The sequence below is a fragment of the Orbicella franksi genome, chromosome 6 (genome assembly GCF_964199315.1).
Source record: "Orbicella franksi chromosome 6, jaOrbFran1.1, whole genome shotgun sequence".
Lineage (NCBI taxonomy): Eukaryota > Metazoa > Cnidaria > Anthozoa > Scleractinia > Merulinidae > Orbicella > Orbicella franksi.
Genome location: NC_138150.1, coordinates 20,717,833 through 20,741,999, shown reverse-complemented (window position 1 = coordinate 20,741,999; position 24,167 = coordinate 20,717,833). Strand labels below are relative to the sequence as shown.

General features: G+C 38.3%; 3 protein-coding genes across 3 annotated transcripts; all 3 read right to left on the bottom strand.

The window, feature by feature from the left end:
* Positions 1-1,560: 1,560 nt before the first annotated feature.
* On the bottom strand, positions 1,561-7,274 carry LOC145490506 (acid-sensing ion channel 4-A-like; the record flags this gene model as incomplete). Its single annotated transcript, XM_081469614.1, has 4 exons — positions 1,561-3,572; positions 4,315-4,406; positions 6,157-6,307; positions 6,992-7,274. Coding segments are annotated over 4 exons (672 nt in total), but the record flags the coding sequence as incomplete, so codon positions are not given.
* Positions 7,266-9,724, bottom strand: LOC145490791 (acid-sensing ion channel 1-like). The gene has a single exon (XM_081469887.1). It carries the CDS (start codon positions 9,344-9,346, stop codon positions 8,306-8,308), a length of 1,041 nt encoding a protein of 346 aa, XP_081326013.1. The 5' UTR covers positions 9,347-9,724; the 3' UTR covers positions 7,266-8,305.
* Positions 9,725-19,813: 10,089 nt separating this feature from the next.
* LOC145490505 (acid-sensing ion channel 4-B-like) lies at positions 19,814-23,646 on the bottom strand. Its single transcript, XM_081469612.1, has 4 exons — positions 23,622-23,646; positions 23,104-23,254; positions 21,734-21,825; positions 19,814-21,284 (listed from the first exon to the last, which is right to left on the bottom strand). Exons 1-4 carry the CDS (start codon positions 23,644-23,646, stop codon positions 21,139-21,141), a joined length of 414 nt encoding a protein of 137 aa, XP_081325738.1. The 3' UTR covers positions 19,814-21,138.
* Between the last annotated feature and the right edge of the window lie 521 nt (positions 23,647-24,167).

Here is a 24,167-nt window from a genome sequence, read left to right as displayed (position 1 = left end):
TAAACATTATATTGCACTCACGCTAGCCTGGCTAAAAGGCGATTGAAGACAGAGCCTGAATTTGAGAAAAACGCCCCAAGAAACTCAGCATGCTCTTCGGGGTTTTTGGTAAAAACATTAAGATGAGCCAACGGAGACAGACTATCTTGTCGGATTTTTTAATAGTGTTTGGTACGTTTATGCTCTATGTTATTGCTCAAACTTGAGATTCATTCACTACACAGTGCAGTAGCTGCGCGATGTTTGCTGGGAAGAAATAACAAAGCATAATATGCCATTTTTTGGTCACTGAGGTGGCCGTTTATTTTTATAACAATTAACTTTTTACTCCGAAAACCATTAAGCAACCAAAATCATTCCCAGCAAAGGTGGGGGAGTGGCCGGCGCAATCACCAAATATTTGAAATCCCCCCTTGTCTATCGAAGGGGTCGGTGGGTGGGTGGATGGGAAACTGCGAACTGAGTGGGGAGCTAGAGTTTTGGAAAAGAGGACAGTAACCTGGCCACGTCTGCTAAACGTTGGATTCTCCAAGACCCGGATGACCCCCCCCCCCTCCCCCCCCAACCAATTGCTGAGAGACTGGCACTAATAAGCAGCATAAAATCATTTATTCCCCGGGTAGGGTGAATAAATCTCCAGTTATAATTCCAAAAGCTGTCATCCAATTATACTGGGGACCTTACGCGAAACACGACGCCAGAGGCAACTGGATCGTTGCCAAAAAAAAGGCTTAATGAGCAGAACATTGTGCATCGTAGGACTTCGTAGCCGTCTTTTGCAAATCAACAACGTGAAATGATCAATTTCAGTTTTTTTTGTAGAACGCGAACCATTAAGACTATTTTTTTTTTGTATTGTTAATAATTATTGAAACTGAACGCATTTGTATTATATTCAGCAAGGTTTTATACGGAGTGGATCTAGATAATAGAAAGTTTATGAAACCACAACGGCCAGGCCGAGGACAATGTCAATTTAAAAATGAATTCATATTTTACCTACGAATCTCGCAATACTCTTTCACTTTGTTTATTACTGTCAAAACTATCACGAAACTAAATCTGGAATACAGCGATAACTTTGAAATAGAAATTTAAAAAATTAGTCGTTCTGGTTCACGTTCTCCGGAGAACGCAGAATTTGGCCATTTTACGTCGTTGTTTTGCAGAGGACGGCAAAAAAATGTACCAAGAATTATAACGCACGTGCACAACTATTGTTTTGCTCATTAAATCTTTTGTTCAGTGATGTTCCCGTTGCCGTTGCCGTCTTGGTTTTCTTAAACTTCGTAACTTCGAAATTCTGAAGTACTATATAAATTTGCTGTCTAATAGGCGTGGTCCCCGCCGTCGTATGTGGGTAAGGTCCGCTCTGACATTACTTAGTCTCTGATATTACTAAGCGCGCTCTCTCCATGCTAAAAATCAGTAGAAATGAGTTTAATAGTTATATAACGTCTGACTCAATGGCGATAAACTAAGGCTCAATCCACACGTATCCGGATATTTTTTAATCCGCTCGCCAGAGTGGAAAAAAATAAATCCGCAACGAATCCGATAACGTGTGGACGGGTGAATGCGGATATTTTCGAATCCGATGACACAGCAAAATTGTGTTCAGTCTCTTACCGAACAAGAAACCAACATGGCGGCACAATGTGCAGGCCTAGTTTTCATGACGCATGTTCTGAAGACATTTTACTGCAGAGGAGCCCTGGGTACTAGAGTGAATCTGGATACTATCGGATGCTTGTGGACAGACGAACTAGATTTGAATACGTCACGTGTGGACGGGGAGATTTTCAAGTCCGGAAAGAAAAAGTTGCGGATTCAAAAATATCCCGATAAGTGTGAACGCGGCCTAAATATAAGGCTGAAAAAGCTATTGAAAATGTCGCATAGTTAGGGTAAACTAGACGTTTTGGGGCTTGTAGAAATGTAAATCTTAGTGCTCAAGCACTAACTGAGCGTAGCTAGTTTACAGGCATGCCAAAGGAAACAAATATTTCAAATAAACGTAGCATAGTTAAAAATGTCAACTGGCAGGAGGCAGACCAGTTGGCTATTTACAACGCGTGATCAAGGATTTCACTACCGAGAAACAAGTCCCGCTGGTGGTAGGGTGGAGGCCTTGAACCTAGGACCTCCGGATTACAACACCAGCGCCCTAAACCACTCGGCCACGCTGCCTTCGCTTCTCCCAGGTTAGTCTGTCTTCAGTATTTGAAGAAGAGCCAAGCCCGAAACGCAGAGCTCACGTTCTAAAGAACCCACTAAATCATCAAAGGGAAACTTTCTTGAGCATTAGGAAATTCTCCTCTCTGGAACTTTTAAGTAGGATGATGCAAACAATCGCCAAGACTGAGTTTTTTGTTGACATCACGACTGATTAATGTTTAACAGTAATTGATTAACAGAAAAACTGCCGTGTACTGCGTAGCCTCTTCCAGGCGTTAACTGAACGTCTGCAAGAGGCTATGTACTGCGTGGCTGTTGTACGTATAAACAAAAAAGGAAATATAAAATAAACTTCTCGCATCCGGGTACTAAGTGTCATAATGTTTAAATAGTTCCAAACGCTTCGAGCTTAGCCCTTCTTCCGTGGAAAATTCTAGTTGATTTACGTTGAAAAAACCAGTGCGCCCGCGATGAACGCGCGGCGACCTAAAGATGCCTGTAATCGTCTTTGTAATCGAAATTCAGTCCGCATGGCTGACAAGTATCCAGTTTACAAACAAGTCTCATTATCTGACGTTTTCTTTGTTTGTAACTGTAGCAGAACATGATACCACGGAATTCTGCTTCTTGCAGAGTGTGGCCATTTCAATTTCACTGAAGAGAAAGAGAAAACAAACGGCGGTTACAAACATAACAAATAGGTTTCGCATGGTATATTAAACTTGACGTTTCGTATGCTACGATATTCATCTTCAGAAGTGACGGTTACAAAATATGACAAGATTAATGTTTCACTGAGACGGAGACGGAGCTCTTCAAAGCTCTCACTCACGTTGCTCACGCCTCCGCTGTTGCTGATCATTCAACTTCTACCGGACACAACATCAAAAGGAACCATTTCGAGATCCTAGTAAGTGGGCAATGTCATTTACGGTGTAAAATCAAGGAAACATCGTTAATACGGAACTTAAAACCCGCCCTAAATGAAAATGTCGGTAGTGAAAAACTCTTTCTTTATTAATTCACACCGGATGTAGTTTCTTTTGTTCGTTGTTGTCTAGCTAGTTACCAATACCTCGCTTTGTTTTAGTCTTTTTACATCTTGTCGTATTTTGTAACCTTCACTTCTGAAGATATATGTTGTAGGATACAAAACGTCAAGTTTAATATGCCATGCGAGGACCTATTTGTTATGTTCGTAACCGCGGTTTGTTTTCTCTTCCTCCTGATTTTTGTTGTTGTTGTTGTTTAAGAGTTGCTGCCCGGGCTCGCGTTTACTTCCACGGAGTTCTTCCTCATCCGGGAAATCACAGCTTCCAACAGAAAGTCCATGAACTCGCAGAGCGTTAGTATACTGCACCCAAGGAACAAGCCCATGTTGCCACCGAACTCACCTGTTGAATGAATTTCTTAAATCATGATTGCTGCGTAGTTATTTTACCCCAAGCATACTTGCCTTTCACTTGTCATTTAGTTCCCCTACTATACTTCTAACGAGGAAATAACAACAGCATGATATTGAGTGTAAATCATTTAGTTCTGTCGTTGTTGTTTCTCCGTTAGTATACATATACTCAGTTAGGAGGCTGGTTGGACGCATCTCGATATGCCTTATTGTGATAGCGTGATACTGTTAGTGGGTTTATACGTGCTAGATGCCTTAATGTGACAGCGCGATGCTGTTAGTGAGTTCATATGGGTCAGTACGTGGCTGTGTAGCCGCGCGATGCGGTTCCAGTCAAACACCCACATTTCACCTTAACTCACCATGGAGTCTCCAGTAGCTCAGTGGTTAGAGCATCCGGCTAGATCACGGAGTGTGATGGGTTCAAATCCCATCTGGAACTAGGATTTTTTTCCGAGTATACGTTTCTCCCAGAATTTACACTTAATACTATACTTCTTGATGCGAATTCGCCTACCGTCCTCACTAACACTATAGAAAACGTTCATCGTTTTATGGTGTTTTAATCCTCAAAGCGTATCAGCGTTTTCGACCGTTTTAGCGTTTTCGGTTTGAAAAAACACCATCAGCTACCATCGATAACGTGTCGATCTGGAAACGCATTAGTGTGGACGGACCTAAATCGTGTTGTCGTCGTTGCTTTCCGTTATTTATGTCTGTTTTTGACTTACCTAAGAGGCTCTCCAAACCATAACTAGGAACATCTTCACGCTTTTCATAGGCTAAGTGTTGAAACCCCAATTGGAGAAAGACGTAGTTCGTTCTGTGAGGGCGTAGCAAAATATATAAATAAGAAATAGTTAGTCACTTAACCAACAAGTCGTTTTAACTAAGCACGCGGGCGTGGTGACGCACGAAAAAAAGGAAACAAGCTGTATGAAGGAGAAACCTCTCCACTTGCTCCCTCTCTATTTTTATCTTTTTTGTTCGTGGTCGGATTTCGTCGCTGTTCCAGCTTGAACGAATGAACTTGAATGAGCGAAAGAATGAACAAGTCATCAACGAAAAGACGGATTTGGGTAATGTGTTTGCATCCTTGTTTATATAAGTGAAGGCCACACGTTTGTCAGTGAATGTCCACTATTATAACCCTCGATAAATAAAAGCCTTATCTTATCTCATCTCATCTCATCTCATCTCTTTTTTTCTCTTCTCTTCTCTTGTCTTGTCTTGTCTTGTCTTGTCTTGTCTTATCTTATCTTACCTTACCTTACCTTACCTTACCTTACCTTACCTTATCTTATCTTATCTTACCTTACCTTATCTTATCTTATCTTATCTTATCTTACCTTACCTTATGTTATCTTACCTTATCTTATCTTATCTTGCCTTATCTTATCTAATCTTATCTTATCTTATCTCATCTTATCTTATCTAATTTTATCTTATCTTATCTTACCTTATCTTGTCTTATCTTACCTTACCTTACCTTATCTTATCTTATCTTATCTTACCTTATCTTATCTTACCTTATCTTATCTTACCTTATCTTATCTTACCTTATCTTATCTTATCTTATCTTATCTTACCTTACTTTACCTTATCTTATCTTATCTTATCTTATCTTACCTTACTTTATCTTATCTTATCTTACCTTACCTTATCTTACCTTATCTAATTTTATCTTATCTTATCTTACCTTATCTTGTCTTATCTTACCTTACCTTACCTTATCTTATCTTATCTTACCTTATCTTATCTTACCTTACCTTATCTTATCTTATCTTATCTTATCTTACCTTACTTTACCTTATCTTATCTTACCTTACTTTATCTTATCTTATCTTACCTTACCTTATCTTACCTTATCTTATTTTATCTTATCTTATCTTACCTTATCTTGTCTTATCTTACCTTACCTTACCTTATCTTATCTTATCTTATCTTACGTTACTTTATCTTATCTTATCTTATCTTATTTTATCTAAGCTTATCTTATCACTTCTCTTCTCTTCTCTTCTCTTCTCTTCTCTTCTCTTGTCTTCTCATCTCATCTCATCTATCTCATCTCATCACATCTCATCTTATCTCATCTTATCTTTTCTTTTCTGTTTTACTTTTCTTTTCTCATCTCATCTCATTTTATCTATCTTATCTTATCTTTTCGTTAATCTTCTCATCTCTTCTCTTTTCATCTCATCTCATCTCATCTATCTTATCTATCTTATCTTATCTTCTCTCATCTCATCTCAACTCATCTCTTCTCTTCTAATCTCATCTCATCTCATCTCATCTCATCTTATCTTATCTATCTTATCTGTCTTAACTTATGTTTAAAATTTACTTTCTATTTCCATTCTAAACGGTCACTTCTAAAGGTGTATGTCGAAACATATGAAACGTCAAGTTGAATGCAACAGTGCGTTTTATTGAATTGTCTTGTTTATCACCCAAGCTTGTGTGTTATTTCTTGTTCAGCTACGATGGCTAAAGAAAAATGATATTTACGGTATTGTTTCTATTAACATTAAGAGAGCCCTTAACGGTTTTTTTTTTTTCTGGAAATAACTTACCTCATGTAATCTGGACTATGGTTAAAGTTAAGGAGATTATGCACAATCTCAATCAATGAGTCATCCGGAAATTTGGAATAAGAAACACGTGACTCATACACCAGTTCTGAGCACGCATTGCTGCAGGCACATTCTGTTAAGTTGACTTGACCTAAAAAGTTAAAAATAAATCAGTTGTCTCAATTAAAGTACAGTTGAAACCAAATAATTATACCTAATGAATTACAGGAGAGGTTTATTTGGTTTGAAAAAGTCTACTTCTGCAAAGGGGCTACGTCGCTGCTTGCGCACCTTGAAAGATTAACTAAAATTTTTCAAGTTCGTTGTTTGTAATCCGTGTTAATCTTCTCCATCCTTGACCATCCTTGATCATCCTTGTTCCTTTATGGTTTTCATTATCTCTTCAGTGATTTTTTTTTTCTCTTAGTAAACTACTATTTACACGTTTTCTTCAGCTCAAAGGTTATTGTGTTCATGGCCTGCATACCCTGACTGAGCTCCTTTAATTTTTTATTATTTTTTTAGCGTATCCAGGCAATATTCTTTGACGCCGTGCTAACGTCCTCGCTGATTAAAAATGTAAACACGTAACATACATGTACATGTTCTCGGACTACATTCTAACCTTTCTTTCCTTCGTAACATCTATTTTTGCTAAAAAAAAAGTCCGTTGGAAAAAGGTGTGAGCTCAGTTTGCCCCTAAATCAGAGCCCAAAAAAGGCTGACGAGTTTAAATGAGGACAGATAGGATGTGATTATCAATTAATTTTTAACTTGCCCCACTGTGGTTGTGACGTTGCGTGGCCAGTATCACTAATAATTTTATCTTACGTACGTCGGGAATTCTCAACACATTCTTTGTCTTGCATAGAACACACAGGTGTCCCCTCTGCGTCTAAAAGAATAATAATAAAATAGTACAAGGTTCGATTTGTAAAATATTGTGATAAAACTTGACCTCTAAATCCCCGTTTCCCATTCAGGATCTTAAGTATAAATGATAAGAAATGCAAAATTAATGCCTTTAAGTTACAGAAGACTGTCAAGTGGCCAAGCTTTTTGCCGAGTTGTGGCTGCAGGCGATTAAATTGGATTGTTAAAACAATCTTTGCATTAGATTAGGGTAAAACGAAGCTGACAAGAACAATGAATTTTCTCGTCGGTGGGAAAATTCCCACTTTTAGTCGCTAATAATATAACTGGCCGGGGCTGAAGAGAGAGAATCACAATCGGTCATCACCTTTTAAAAGCCAGATGTGTTAACATTTATGGCACCAAAACATCATCTTGTTTAGACCTGCTTGTATTCATTGTTATAAAATAACTGAGATACTACATGCGCTCTCATTGGTCGATAGGTGTGTTAAGATGAGAGTGTGTAAACACGGTTGTGACGTTTCAGATTCGCGTATATTGTTGAGAAATGTTTTGTAAAAGCAATAGGATACTTTTTCCGTGTTTACATAGCCTCATCCAAACACCTGAGGGGGCTGGCAGTTGAGAGAATTCTCGAAAGATATTCAAACCCTTGGCATTACAGTCTAGAATTCTCCGAGCCCCTCCCCTCCCCCCTCGTGTTAAGATGGGATAAACACGGAAACAGTGCTCTATTGTATAATCAGAACTTATGGTGTCATCTAACCTTGGAATCCGATACCACGGCAGCCACATTGTCTTAGGGTCAAATTTGCGGTGCATTGATGAATGCAGCCGTCTTTGTTGTAGGAACCAATTCCCGGCAGCTTGTCCTGTCGACAGTTTGTTCTGAAGGGTGCTGGAAGTCTAGTATGCTAGAGAAGATTAAACAGCAATGATATGATGTAATTATTTTCCGTCAAGCAAAGCAAAGTCTGTATACGAGCCAAGTGGCCCATCAGGCCGGTGCCTTTTCCCGGTTTCCGTAGCATGAAGCGACCAGGAGAATTTCTACTCCCCCTGGATGGGATGCTAGTCCAGCATTAGCTTTATACACCTGGGTGAAGAGAAGCATTTCTAGAGTAGTAAAGTGTCTTGCTCAAGAACGCAGCGGTCTCGTACACAAGGTCCGCGTCACGTGAAAAGGAATAAAAGAAGCAAAGAGGTAGCGATAAATAGGGCTATAAATAATATGAAGTGGAGTAACAGACTGTCCTGTATAGATCTCAAAATATCATGACGCGCACGTATATGTGATTGAAATGTTAAAACACAATATTAAAAATAAAATTCGGCAGCTCATGTGTGGTTTATTGCCTTGAGGACAATTACTCTGACAACAACTTACCTTCGTTAATTTGACTCCAACCGAAGCGTGAGTGCCAGGAACGATGTTGAACCCATTATGTCGGTTGACAAAGGTGTTCTGATCGTGCACAACCACTTTCAATCCACTCGAAAACTGGCTGAAAGTACTCTCATGCGTTTGAACATCCAGAAAAATGCTGAGCCCATTGTCAGGGCCTTCATGTACAGCACGTCGAAGGACACCATCCTTACCAGAATTAAAGGTGAAACAAATGCCATATTCTGTAAGTTTTGGAACGAAGTCTCCCTTAGAGCACGCTGCGTTTCGCGTGAAACGACAATAAAGAAAAGAAGAGGTCAGGCTCGTTATGTCATGGCCATATTTTGTATGAAATTCTTCTTTGTCAAACAGACGATGTGAAGAACGGCTTAAAACATTTATTATGTTTTGCCGCATTGTTCTATTACAGCCTTTAACAAGGGCTGTTCCATATGGCGTATAAACACATAAGAACGCTTGGCCGCAAGTGAGATTTCCACGAACTTTACGTATTTCACTGCATCCACTGATGTTCAATCCCATTTTTACAAAGTTTTCGTCCTCGTCCGCCGTATCTATCTTTGATCTCATGAACCTGTTTAAGTTACAGATTGTCACCGCAGGGAACTTTAAGCCTTCCGAGGGAGTTTCTTGTGAGATTACTGTTTTTATTGGCCTTGACAAGAACTTATTCAAGCTTAGGGATACAAGATACAAATAGGTCGTAGCAGCCGCCCCAAGAAATATGAACCAAATACCTCGTCTTAAAATGGAATGACTCTTATCGGCGGCGTATCTAAGTCCGTGAAGGGTAGTGTTGGAGGCAAACTCTTTCCATTTAGTTGGTTTAGGAGACATGCCTGGCTCTGATTTTTCCTCCCAGTGTTCAGCAAAATTGTTGTTCGACGGTTTCACCTGTGTAACCATGGTAACTTAAAAACCATCAAGCTCTAACTTTCACCTGTCAGTAAAGATAGCATTTTTTCTTAGAATAATCGAAGTTAGTGATTCGTACCTTACACGGAAATTCCCAGGCAAAAAAGTATATCTCACTTAAATAGATGCAGGAAAAATTACTATTGCTAATCCTGACTAGAATTATGGATACGATTGAAGAAAACCTTTTGAATAAAATGTAATTCCTCCATATAACCGCGTTGTTCTCTGCAAGTAGGTAAAAAATTGAAGGTAAAATGAAATCCATTTGAATATGAGTCTAGAGCTTTCAAAAGCTTTTAGCCAAAATTTTGTTCCGGTCCGTCGTTATTGATCGGGATCAATTAATTAAAAGTTTCACCTGTTTTGGATATCTTTTCTCCTTTTGGGTATAACTCTCCCGACACTGAAAACTGACAGTTTTTGGCGAAAAGTAAACGTTATAGTTGTCCATAATAAATGCCTTGCATTTGAGAGTCATTGCGCGTTGTGAACGCAAAAAACGACCAGTAGGGGAAATTAAACTTTTTGTTGTGTCCTGTGATTAAGATGTCTAAAGAAAAAAAAAGAAAAAAAAAAAAAACTGAGAACAAATTCAACTCACCTTCTGAATTGACGACTTTACTTCAGTATTTGGAGTGGGCATCTGTAAAGAACTTGTTAACACGTCGAGTTGCGTTGTAATGGTAGAAGGTTGCGCAGGCGACACTGTTTTTGCTACTTCCAAGAATCAATTAAGAAACTTTTTCAATTTCAACTGAAAACCATTCGGAATTCAAAACACGTTTAATTCTCCGGTTGGTGGTCTAAGCAGCCTTTGTTTGCCACTGTGCATAGATTAGGGTATTAATTCAGTTGCGCAACGTGTGGCTTTGGAACCGTTATAATCAACCATTAAACCATCAATATATTTTTTCCCGTCACTGAAAACTGTCCTTATTTGAAGGGGGCGTCTGTAAAGGACTTATCAAGGCTATGAGTTGCGTTGTAATGGCAGAAAAGTGCACGATATATTTTAGCAGACACTTTTTGGTAATTTTCAAGAATGGGCACTTTTGGAAGAACCTTTTTCAATTTTAATTCTTAAAACAATTCAAAACACATTTGATTTTCCGGTTGGTGATCTAAATAACCTTTGTTTGCCACTGGGCAAAGAGTACGCTATTTATTCAGTTGTGCAACGTGTGGCTTTGGAACCGTTTTAATCAACCATTAAACCATCAATATATTTTTTCCCGTCACTGAAAACTGTTCTTATTTGAAGGGGGCATCTGTAAAGGACTTATCAAGACTATGAGTTGCGTTGTAATGGCAGAAAAGTGCACGATATATTTTAGGAGACACTTATGGGTAATTTTCAAGAATCGGCACTTTTGGAAGAACCTTTTTCAATTTTAATTCTTAAAACAATTCAAAACACATTTGATTTTCCGGTTGGTGATCTAAACAACCTTTGTTTGCCACTGGGCATAGAGTACGCTATTTATTCAGTTGCGCAACGTGTGGCTTTGGAACCGTTTTAATCAACCGGTAAACCATCAATATATTTTTTCCCGTCACTGAGAACTGTCCGTTGTAGGAAGAAAGTATGCGGTATCATTGTCCGCAATAAATAAACACACCTTTGAACTAACAAACTTTACTTATTTGAAGAAGGCATCTGTAAAGAGTCGGGCGAGTCGTACTAAGTTTGACCGAAGTGTCGTGTCGGACACTTCGGTCACACTTAGTGAGACCAAAGGACACCGTCAACCCGGCTAAACAGGATGGTGTTGTCTACAGGATTCCCTGTGAGTGCAGCAAAGTCTACATCGGAGAAACAGGGAGATCTATGCAGGAGAGGATCAAAGAACACGACAGGGATAAACGACTCGCCCGTACCCAGACCTCCGCCGTTTCTGAACACACCCACGAGACCGGCCACTATCCTATCTGGAATGAGGTCAAGTTTATTGATCGAGATCCTCACTGGTACACACGTAGGGTCAAGGAAGCTATGCACATAAGACTTCACCCTAATAACATGAACAGGGATAGTGGAATTGAAATTCCTGAAACATGGATGCCCACGATCAAAAAACACAACAACAGGAGAACGGTACAACAGCGGACCACTGAGGGAACAGCTACTCGTCGGAACAATGGAACAATAGGAGGATCGAAATACACCAATCACAGCCGACCTTTGTGATATAAATGATACCGTGCAACCAGTCGACCTTATCGCCTGAAGAAGACTAGCAGTAAGCAGTCGAAACGTCGCGATCTACATCTAAAGTGACTACATCGTATGACAAACGATAATACACTTTATTATTGCATCTACCACGATGAATAACAACAACCTTTTCCTAAACAGCCTTTGTTTGCCCCTGAGCGCTTATAGTAGGGAATAGCACTGATTCAGCTGCGCAACGTGTGGCTTTTGGAACTATTTTCATTCATTACTTGTGCCGCTCATTTTCTGGCGTGGTTAAGTTATGGGGAAAAAATGTGGCCTAAGGCAGTGAGCGGCTGGATGCGAAAGCACTGAATGTGTATCACGACGTCACCGAAGGGGAGGGGGGTGGATAGAAAATCCCTCCATACTTACCAGCTTGCGCATCTCTTTCCAAATGTTTTGAATCTTACAAGACGGATCAAAAAAAAAAAAAAAAGGAGATATTGCACGTGGTAATTCATCACTTTATTACGAAACAAACATTCAACAAACAGGATTACATAACCCAGACATTCTGGAATTCCGCGGCATAAACACGAGTGAGAATAGTACACAATTTCAACCAACCACCAAACAAGACACCGATCAATTATGAAAAAGAAAGCTCAATCATGGACAATTTCAAAGTAGAAAATTTTCGAATAATGAATGTACCAACCGGGTACACGAGTGCGACAGTTCTATCATATTTTCATTAACTAAAGCACAATTTAGTTTAACTATAAAACATTGCGATAATACGGAAAAAGTTAGAACCATTTTGGTTAAAAAAACAACGACGACGTTTCGACATTCGCTTAACATCATTATAAAGTCAACTGAGTGAATAAAGTGGGAACAAATTTAAATATAAACTGAGAATTCCTAAGAGACACGAATACAAAGAAAACAATGATAAAAAATTGATAAAAAATCTAAAAAGTACTAAAATATATAGGATAAAAAATATTTGCCCGCAAAGAGTCACGTAAAAAGTTTGGCACGAATTGAGTCTTTCTGTGTTTTTTAAAGGGCTCAATTCCTTGATGAAAAGTATTTTAAAAACCAAGTAGTCAAACTTCGATCAACTGAGTCAATAAAACGGGTATAAATTTAAATATAAACTAAGAATTCATAAGAGACACGAATGCAAAGAAAACAATGATAAAAATATTGATAAAAAATTCTAAAAAATACTAAAATATATATCATAAAAATATTTGCACGCAAAGAGTCACGTAAAAAGTTTGGCACGAATTGAGTCTTTCTGCGTATTTAACACAGGGCTCAATTCCTTAATGAAAAGCATTTCAAAAACCAAACAGTCAAACTTCGATAAAGTACACTTTGCCGTAACAAATGCAACTTTTGAATCAGAATTATGTTTCGTGTTTTAGCAAATGTTATTTATTATGTGCAGATTACTAAGCTGATTCAATTTACAGTATTGATTACTCTGTGGCCATTCAATTAACGCATTATCGGGATGATTTTGATCAAATACGCTGGATCATTTTAACGTTGCTTTTTTATGTAAACTATGATCATTAGCACATTACACTGTATCAGATATTTGCATTATCCTTGAAATAGTTTATTTAGCTAAAAGCTTGATCGAGTGGCCCGCCATGTCAGGCGCAGAATCTGTTCAAAATAATTAAGAGTCACTGACTGAAAATATCGAGAATGGCTGGCCAGGTTAGAAAAATCGAAAATCCCGAAACTTTGCCTAAAGAGCGCTTTTAGGGAACTACTTTCGAAAATGTTATTCCGATTTTATTAGAATTTAGAGTCTTCGAGAAATCGGCAAAAAACGAAAATATAGCTTTTTGCTTCATTAAATATGCAAAAAGTATCTGAGAAATTGACAAAATTCTGGGTATTCGCATTGAAACAATTTTCAAAACTAGAACTCGGGGTAAACTTAGCTTAAGAGCTTTACTTTTCTTCTATCTAACAATAGGAAGTTTGAAATTTTTCAAGCATTTTGAAGGATTCCGTCGACCGTTGAAGAATTGCCTTTTCAAGCCCCTATGAAAACGGCAAAAATTGCGTAGTTTTACGGGCTTAAAACGCACCTTGATATGTCCGATATGGAACTAGAGCAAGTACTGTGCAAGAGAGTGTCGTATCTACTATAATAATATGGAAAAAAATTTCTGGGCAATCGAGGTTCACACAGGTAAAATTCAAAAGTTCGCGACAGTCTCTTCTCAAATTTGCATAATGCGGTATGTTCAGAGAACTCTATTGTTGAGCACTCTAGTCTGTTTTTGTTCCATTTGTGGGCCATGCATTGTGGGAAATATACAAAAAGATAGTTGATCTGTACGGGTCCGTAAATGATCCGAGGACCGCAAATGATCCCGGACCGCAAATGATCCCCAAATTGGACCGCAAATGATCGTGGACCGGAAATGATCCCGATGGGGACCGCTAATGATCCCGACTAAAAAAGTAACGAATAGCATGGATGGTGGGATGGTGTGGATAGGGAATTGGCGTAGGTGAATACCGACGTTTTTATTAAAGCCATTTTATAATTGTAATGGCTTACAACTTGCTTTTTTTTTTCATACTTTCGACTAAATTTTGTTGCTAACTACGATGTTGTGAATGTCACCACTCAATCATGAAAACACGACTTGGCTTGCATTTCTTTGCAATTCTCAGTAAAATTATGATCAGTGCAACATACGCTACATATTCTCCTTTGCTAAACATTGATATTTCAGTGTTATAGTTAAATCACATTTTATCAGCCATTAACGCCACTCGTCTAAAGTTTTAAACTAAAATCTAACCATGAAGCAACTATTAAGGAAGACGCTGTCACCTCAGTAGACCCACAAGCCTACAACGCTTCATCACTCTGTAAAACACCTAGTGTGCAGCACTGGAAATTTGAACAAATTTATTTTGTAATTTTTCTTTGGTCGTATTTTGGCTTTAATTCCTCGGAAATGACTACTTAATTATTTTAAGAAGCCAAAATTCCAAGCTATAGTTATGAAGTTCAGCTTCATGACCAAGCAAGGCCAAGGCTTGCACTTCGTTTTGACAAGTTAGCTGTTTGATAGATGTTTGATACTATCGCAACCGTATGTGTTTTTTTTCGCCAAGTATGTGTTTTTCCAAGACTTCTAATTCAATAGATCGTCTTCACGTGACGTGTTTTTATCCTCATCAGGCATAAGAGGCGGTACATTTATTTCTGTTTACAATAAGCGTGCTTCCTTTGGAAACCAGAGTATTTTGAATTTCAGAGTTATGTAGGTTGCGTGACACAAGGCTACGATCGAGTTTGTTGAAAAATATATACTTATCTCATGATTTTGAGCCTTTTTAGAAGTTAGAGCATTAGGAAAAGTGTTTGTGTAAATGCTTGTTTGTTTAGTACTGATAATCAGTCGCCTGGAAGGCCAAAGTAAGTTCCAGATGTTTACACAATATTCCGGCCGCCATATTGGTGTACCACGGATGTATACCAACATGGCGTTTCCTTACTGGGCTCTGTAAATTTCTGGAAAACATTTAAGACGAATTTCAGAAGTTTGGGGAAACGCACAGGCCTAAAACTTGGAGAAGTGTCTTATTTAGTTATCTCGGTATAGCGTACATCGCAATTTCTTAGCTTTTTCCATTGGTTTGTTTTTCGATTTATTATTATTTTTTTGTTATTGCGTGACAGTGAAAACGATCTGAACCGTTCGAAGAACAAAACAGCAATCGTGGAATATTTTTTTTGTAAAATGATAAACATGTTTTTTAGTTCATAATTTTTGTATATGTTCTCACCTTCCTCTGATATAAATCCAAGCCATTCCTTATTTTTTGATCGGGATCATTTGCGGTCCAATATGGGGATTATTTCCGGTCCTGGGATCATTTGCGGTTCAATTTGGGGATCATTTGCGGTCCTGGGATCATTTGCGGACCCGTACAGATCCATGTCGTTGTTACAAGATTGTTTCATTATTTCACGCAAGGTACATAAAACTACAGAAAAAGCCCAAAATATAAGTTCAAAGTCACCCAGACTAAACACGCTACATGTATTACGTGACTGGCGTCACGTAATATATATTTTCAGTTAGCTCCAATTGAATTTTCTAGATTATTGAGGAGACTCGTATAAAAATAACGGGGGTGCTCGTTGTACATTTTAGGGGTTAATCTTCAAAAGGTCCACCCCGAGAGCTTTTGCGGTACCTTTTACGGGGATTGAGCCGAAAAATATGACAGGGGATAATGTGTTATGTAAACGGTTGTCAGGTGAACCATCAATTTTCCCTCTTTCTTTTTTATTTGGAAACTATTAAGGCTAAGTAATTGAAGACACCAACAACGCCCAAAAAAAAACACTGTTAGAAATATATCGTGTAGTCACTCTATGAAGAGACTTTTCAATTATGCAAAAAAGTTCACCTAGCCTTAAAAACGTTTGTGTTTGCTGGCGCGCGTTCTTACTGCCCAGATTTTTTGTTCCAAATACTGATTGAAGACGACCAATAGTTAATCGAAGTATTTATTTCGACCCGATATTGGGTAAACTAAAACGCCTTTTAAGCTCGTAAAATTACGCAATTTTTTCTGTTTCCATAGGGGCTTGAATTCTTCGACAGTCAACGGAACCTCTCAAAATTTAATTTAATATAAAGCTTTCAATATGCTTATTTTATCCGGTGTTCTAGTCTTGTAAATTGTTTCAATGCGACTCAGAACTTGGTCATTTCACGTTGTTGTTTTGCAGAGGACGGTGAAGAAATGTACAAAGATTTATAACGCACGTGCGAAGCTACTGTTTTGCTCATTAAGCCTTTTGTTTGGTGACGTTCTCGTTGCCGTCGTCGTCGTGGTTTGCTTAAGCTCCCTTATGTACGGGAGGAGACGGGGTGGAGGAGGGGAGGAAATTCTAGGACAATGCTTTCTTCAATCGACGTGAAGGGAGAGAAAGGGCATTGAGGCATGTGGCGTCATAACCGTGCGTAGTCCCGGAAGCCTCTTAGGCGGAAGTGAGAACGGAGTCATAACAAGCACCATAAAAACCATTTATTTTACCGGGTAAAATAAATCTTCTTTTAGCCTTTTAGCCAGCCTTTGCAAAACTAGAAATTCGACTATAGCACACTACGTTAGGATATCCTAGAACAAAATAACTGTTTTTTTGGCGCCAAAATGACGTTGCGGTAAGTTTTGCAGCCTTTTGTGGAATTCAGACAATTTGGCAGAAGTTAGCATTAACATTTTCTCGGAAATTTGAAAGTTGCTTTATTGAAATTCAATATCAAGTGACGAGAAGACGTCATTTATTAAAACAAACAAACGAATCGGAACTTCGAAACAGTTAACCTTGCAACTGAAAAAATTCGAAACTCCGAGAGAGCTTCGTATAAAAATCGAGACTGCGAGACGCACATAACCGCTAAAAAACAAGACTGCGAGACCCGTGAAATTCAACGTTTTTGAAGGACCATTCGCCACCCCTAACCAGGGACGGCAGAGCCGGGGTGGGGGTTCAAGCCCACCCCGCCCCCCCTACCCCGCACCCTCCCCTCCACTTTTTACCACGACGACAGTTTATTTTGTTTTAGTATGAGGTACAAATGAAGAACTAAAGAAGACCAAAAAGAAAACGGAAAAAGTCTGGTTGACTACAGATTTACCAAGAATTTACAAAGCTACTACCTCGTACCAAATCTGTAGGAAGCTTTTTCATCTTTACATAGTTTTAACCTTTCCGCAGCGTGCACTTCCTTCCCACACACGGGGTGGCTTGTGTAAAAGCGCAGGTCAGTCAGTGCTAAGGCCGTGATATATCATGGAGGGCTGAGAAAGATGTATCAAGCTCACAATACCTTCAAAATATATTGCTGCAAATGCACTAAAAGTACCTGTTATTTTATAGTTCATCCATTAGGTTGGTTTTCTTAAGAACTACACCATGGAGAATGTCAAAAATACCATGTCCGAGCCCCTAGATTTAAAATGTTTTTTGGGGTGGAGGATGCCCCTAGACCCCTCTACAAAACTTGCGCCGGCACCGCTCGTTTTCAACCCCCCCACCTCCTCCCACCCCCGCTTCCTTCAGTTGAAAAAAGACTCCGCCGTCCCTGTGAATTCATATCCTGCTGCATCAGCTGCAGTTGCTTTCTAGCATTTAAAAAGGTCTTCAGCAAAGCAAAATTTTTCCGATCTTCTGCGCGACTGAATTAAATTCGACGTTTGAATCTTTCATAGCTTTTTGTCATGCCACTGCTGGGACAAATTTATTTGAGTTCGGCACGGCAGAAGCACGACGTTTGGACTAGGCCGAATTCCAACCGAGGTCAGATCGCGGGATAGACATCAAACAGTCTTACCCTATTTTTCAAGAAAACCTGCTTCCTTGGTCTAGCTGGTCACGTTAATAAAACCTCTTCGTTTCATTTAGTGCATCTAATTAATCCGTTTTCCATCAAGATCAAAGTCGACACACAATGGTTAAAAAATACTTTAAAAGACCAGTCTCCTTTCAAATATTTGCAGACTAATCGAGTGTGTATAGACGGGAAAGACAAACCCCTATTTGCTTCTATTATAATCAAGTGTCTAAACCTCAATAATTGAGGAATTCCATTTGGAGTTAACTGAAAATATCTCTTACGTGACGCCAGTCACGTAATACATGTAGCATGTTTAATCTATGTAACTTTGAACTTATATTTTGGGCTTTTTCTATAGATTTTTTGTATCTTGCGTGAAATAATGAAACAATGTTGTAATAACGACATAGATCAACTATCTTTTTGTATATTTCCCAAAAAGCAAGGCCCACAAATGGAAAACAGACTAGGGTGCTCGACAATAGAGTTCTTTGAACATACCGCATTATGCAAATTTGAGAAGAGACTGTAGCGAACTTTTGAATTTTACCTGTGTGAACCTCGATTGCCCAGAAATTTTTTTCCATGTTCTTATAGTAAAAGCGACACTCTTTTGCACAGTACTTGTTTTAGTTCTATATCGGACATACCAAGATGCGTTTTAAGCCCGTAAAACTACGCAATTTTTGCCGTTTTCATAGGGGCTTGAAAAGGCAATTCTTCAACGGTCGACGGAATCCTTCAAAATGCTTGAAAAATTTCAAACTTCCTATTGTTAGATAGAAGAAAAGTAAAGCTCTTAAGCTAAGTTTACCCCGAGTTCTAATTTTGTAAATTGTTTCAATGCGAATACCGAGAACTTTGTCAATTTTCCAGATATTTTTTGCATATTTAATGAGGCAAAAAGCTCTATTTCCGTTTTTTGCGAATTTCTCGAAGAATTTAAATTCTACGGAAGTCAGAATAATATTTTCGAAAGTGGCTCTCCAAAAGCGTTCTTTAGGCAAAGTTTCGGGATTTTCAATTTTTCTAACCTGGCCAGCCATTCTCGATATTTCCAGTTAGTGACTCTTAAAACTGTTTTCAGCTGAGCTGTTGCCACAGTCGTTGTAAGAACATGAAGAACGAAATCGAAGAACGAAATCGCTAGTTGCACTTCATACAATTATGTAATCATATGAAAGGTCGGCTAATTAAACATTTGCATATTTGAAAATTCTTTCAAATTGCGCTCGCCTACATGATCGTACAATTTTGAAAGAATTTTCAAATATCACGAGTAGTGTAAATCCTTAGTAGCACTTGCAATCAGTACGATTTCTATAATAATTAGGCGGCGTTCGCGTAGCAAACATTTTCCCAAATCTAACTCGTTTAATCTAGCTGTTATTCTGCTTAAAACTTGTTTTGGCTAAGTGTTGAATAACTCACCTACTTAAAGCATAAACTTACTCGGTTTGTTTATACTAAATATTTATTAAACATTATATTACACTCACGCTAGCCTGGCTTAAAGGCGATTGAAGGCTGAGCCTGGTTCTGAGAAAAAGGCCACAAGAAACCTAGCATGTTCTTCAGGAATTTTAGTAAAAACATTAAGATAAGCCAACGGAGACAGACTATCTTGTCAGATTTTATAAAATTATGTTTGTTGTGTTTATAATTCCAAAAGTTGTGATCCAATTATATTGGGGACCTTACGCGAAACACGATGACAAAGTTGACGGGAACGTCGCCAAAAGAAAGGCGTAATGAGCAGATCGGTATGCACCTTTGTAGATTTCGTAGCCATCTTTTGCAAATCAACAACGTGAAATGACCAACTTCAGTGTTTTCTGGAGAACGTAGTGTAAACCACTACGGCTATCTGTTTTTTTTTTTTTTTTGTATTAATGAGTGAATGAAAGACTTTATTTAAGTGTCATAGGTATTTAGCTTTAAACGAGAAAAAAAAAAATAATTGGGCACACTATTTACACTATAACATATACCTTAGCTTACGTTAATATTATTTACAATTTAATGAATAATATATAAAGTAAATAAATAAATAAATGAAATATATGAACTTATATATATAAAATGTAAAATTTAAAACGGCCTAGCAGCATATATCACAGTCCTTACAATTATCTATTAAGTGTGATAGGTCTTTACTCTTAACACTGTTTTTAAAACTCTTAACATTAGGCTTCTCTCTATCAGTTTTGTCTAATTTGTTCCAAAATATTGTTTGTATTTCTAATTAGAACTGAATGCATTCTTAGCATATTCAACAAGGGCAAGTTTTTACACTGACAAACACACTGAATGGATCTAGATAACTGCAAAATTCTGAACTTAAATAGAAATAGATTTTCTAGTAGGCGTGGTCCTCGCCGTCGCCGTCGTATCTGCGTAAGGTCCTAAATATTATTTAGTTAGTTTGTGCGCTCGACGCGTGACATCGTTTGCCCAGTAAGGATACGCACAAAAAATTAACAGGAGCATGCCAAGAAACAGTAGAAATGAGTTAAATAGTTATATAATGTCTGGCACAATGGCGATGAACTAAATATAAGTCTGAAAAAGCTCTTGAAAGTGTCGAATAGTTAGGGTAAACTACACGATTTCAGGCTTAGCCTGTCTTCAGTATTTGAAGCCCGAAACGCCCAGCTCACGTTCTAAGGAACCCACTAAATCATCAAACGGAAACTTTCTTGAACACTAGAAAAATCCTCCCCACTGGAACTTTTAAGTGGGATGATGCAAACAATCACCAATACTGAGTTTTTTGTTGCCAACACGACTGATTACTGTTTAACAGTAATTGATTAACAGAAAAAACTGCCGTGTACTGCGTGGCAGTTGTACTTATAAGCAAGAAAAGAAATCTTAACTTCTCACATCCGAGCTCTAAGTGTCATAATGTTTAAATAGTTCCAAACGCTTCGAGCCTAGCCCTTCTTCTGTGGAAAAGTCAAGTTGATTTACATTGGAAAAAGGTGCGCCCCCAAAGAACGTGCGACGACCTAGTAAAGATGTCTGTAATCGAAATTCAGTCCGCATGGCTGACTAGTGCCCAGCTCACAAACAAGTCTCATTTCTTGACGTTTTCTTTGTCTGTAGCTGTAGCAGAACATAATGTCACAGGCTTCTGCTTCTTGAGGAGTGTGGCCCCTTGGTTTGAAATGTTTAAGATGTTCAAATGTTTTTTGTTATTATTGTTGTTTTTTTGTTTAAGAGGTACTTTCGGGGCTCAAGTTTACTTCTACGGAGTTTTTCCTGATCTGGGAAATCAGAACTTCCCACAGAAAGTCCATGAACTCGCAGAGCGTCAGTATACTGCATCCAAGAAACAAGCCCATGTTGCCACCGAACTCACCTGTTGAATGAATTTCTTAAATCGTGATTGCTGGGTAGTTATTTTACCCGAAATAGTGACATAGCTATGTACGTGTCATTCAGTTCTCTTACTATACTTCTTGAGGCGGATTCACCTACCGTCCACATTAATACGATAAAACTCGCTCATCGTTTTCATCCAAAACGTGTACATCATTGAAGTCCTGTCGTGTTAGTTTTGTCGGCAAAACTGGAGGATTTCGATAAAACTGGCGTCATGCTGCACGTGCAAAGGACATTTGCAGCATTTTAATTCCCAAAGCGTCTTAACGTTTTCGACCGTTTTAGCGCTTTCGGTTTGAAAAAAAAAAAAAACCATCAGCTACCATCGATAACGCGTCGATCTGGAAACGCATTAGTGTGGACGGGCCTAAACCGTGTTTAAATGTTGTCGTGGCTATCTGTTATTTAAGTCTCTTTCTGACTTACCAAAGAGGCTCTCTAAACCATAACTAGGAACATCCTCGCGCCTTTCATAGACTAAGTGTTGAAACCCCAATTGGAGAAAGACGTAGTTCGCTCTGTGAGGAGTATAGCAAAAATATATAAACAAGAAACAGTTAGTCACTCAACCAATAGGTCATGCATTGACAAAGCACGAAAGCGAGATAACGCGGGAAAAAATGCTTTATGAAGGAGAAAATTCTCCCCTAACTTCCTCTCTATTTGCGTTTGTTTTGCTCATAATCGGGCTCTGCAGCTGTTCCATACATTCTTTATTCAAGACGCAAAGTTACAAAAGTACACATATAAAAACAAAAGATAAAAAAGAAAAGGCGTCTCGAAAAGGAAGTTATGAGTTAAACCCTATGTAAAAACTCCCTAAAATAATACGAGAAAAACAGAAAAAATATAAAAACAAGGATCCTTAATTAAGCATTCAGATAGAATTTGAGCTTGGATCGGAATAGCTGGAAGCTATCAGCTTCCACTAAGTCTCTTGGTAAATTATTCCATAGCTTTACTATTCTAATGAAAAAACAATGTTTGAACGAACGAACTTGAAGGAACGAGCGAATGAACGAGTGAACAATGAATAGACGGATTGGGCTAACGTGTTTGCATCCTAGTTTATCTAATCTATGTAGACTGCATGACAGAAAAACTGAACATTTTAAAGCGATCACGAGTAGCTGTCATGCATCTACTATCGCAGATCACGTCACGTCAACTGGTCACAACTTAAAGTGGGACCATTTTGAGATATTAGCACGAGGTCGATCAGAAACACATTGCAAGATAAAGGCGACTCTACTAATTAGGGAATTGAAACCTACCCTAAATGATAATGTTAGCAGAGAAAAGCTTTATCTTTATCAGTGTGTATCTTTTAATATGCAATTTTTCTCAGCTTCGGTCATTCTTGCTGTTAATTAGTTACTTATCTTACAGTGGCGGATCTAAGGCAGGGGTCCGGGGCGCCTGGCGCCTCCGCCCCGTTATTCTGGATTAAAAAAAAAAAAAAACCGCCGATCGAAGAAAAGCCGGCAGTGCAAGCAAAACAACCGGCCTGGTCTGGATCCGCCACTGTCTTAAATTTAAAATTTAGTTCTTACTTCTAATCAAAACGGTCACGTCTGAGTATTTATGTCAAAACATACGAAACGTCAAGTTAAATGATACAAATCTATTTATCTTTTCCAACAATGCGTTTTATTGTCATGTTTATCGCCGCAGTTTGTGTGTCATTTCTTGTTGAGCGACGATGGCCAAAGAAAAAGAGTATTTACATGTACGATATTGTTTGTATTAACATTAAGAGAGCCCTTAAAGGTTTTTTTTTCCTGGAAATAACGTACCTCATGTAATCAGAACTATGTTTATTCTTAAACAAATGATGCACAATGTTAATTATTGAGTCATCCGGGAATTTGGAATAGGAAACACGTGACTCATATTCCAGTTCTGAGCACGCGTTGCTGCAGGAACACTCTGTTAAGTTGACTTGACCTAAAAAGTTAAAAATAAAAGAATCGTCTCCATTAAAGCACATTTGAAAATAAATAACCATTCGTAATGAAATAAACGAAGGGTATGTTTGGACTGAAAGAGTTTACTTCTTTAAATGAGCGACGTCACGATTTGCATTGCGCATTTTGAAAGATTAGCTAGGATTTTTTAAGTTCGTTGTTTGTAATCCGTGTTAATCTTGTCCACCCTTGCCTATCATTCTTTCTTTACGGTTTATTATTAATTATCTCGTTAATGATTTTCTTTCTTAGTAAACTACTATTTACAAGCCAATTCCTTCATGTTTAAATGTAATTTTGTACGTAGCTGAGCTCCTTTAATTTTAAATCATTTTTGTATGGGATACCTGTGGTATCCCACACTATTGTCATCGGCTCGTGTCCGTTAACGCAAATGAGTTGCAAAGATTGCGTTGCATTCTGGATCCACGTATCCCACACATGACCCTTTGGGTACCTCTTTGGGTACCGTATTTAGGCAATATGTTTTGACGTCGTGCTGATGTCGGTGCAGATTAAGAATGTTAACATGTAGCATACATGAACATGTTCTCGGACTAAATTCTAACCTTTGTTTCCTTTGTAGCAGCTTTTTTAAACTTTTTTTTAAGTCTGTCTGTTTTGGAACATAATGTCAGCTCATTTTGCCCCTAAATCAGAGCCCAAATAAAACTGACAAGATTAAACGAGAACAGATAAGGAGTGATTTTTTTTTAACAGTTTTTAACTTGTCCGACTGTGGATGTACATGTGACTGCGTTGCCAGTATCACTACTAATTTTAATTTATCTTACGTACTTCGGGAATTCTGAACACATTCGTTGTCTCGCATAGAACACACAGGTACCCCCTCTGGACCTGAAAAAAAAAATAATAATAAAGAGTAGGTTTGA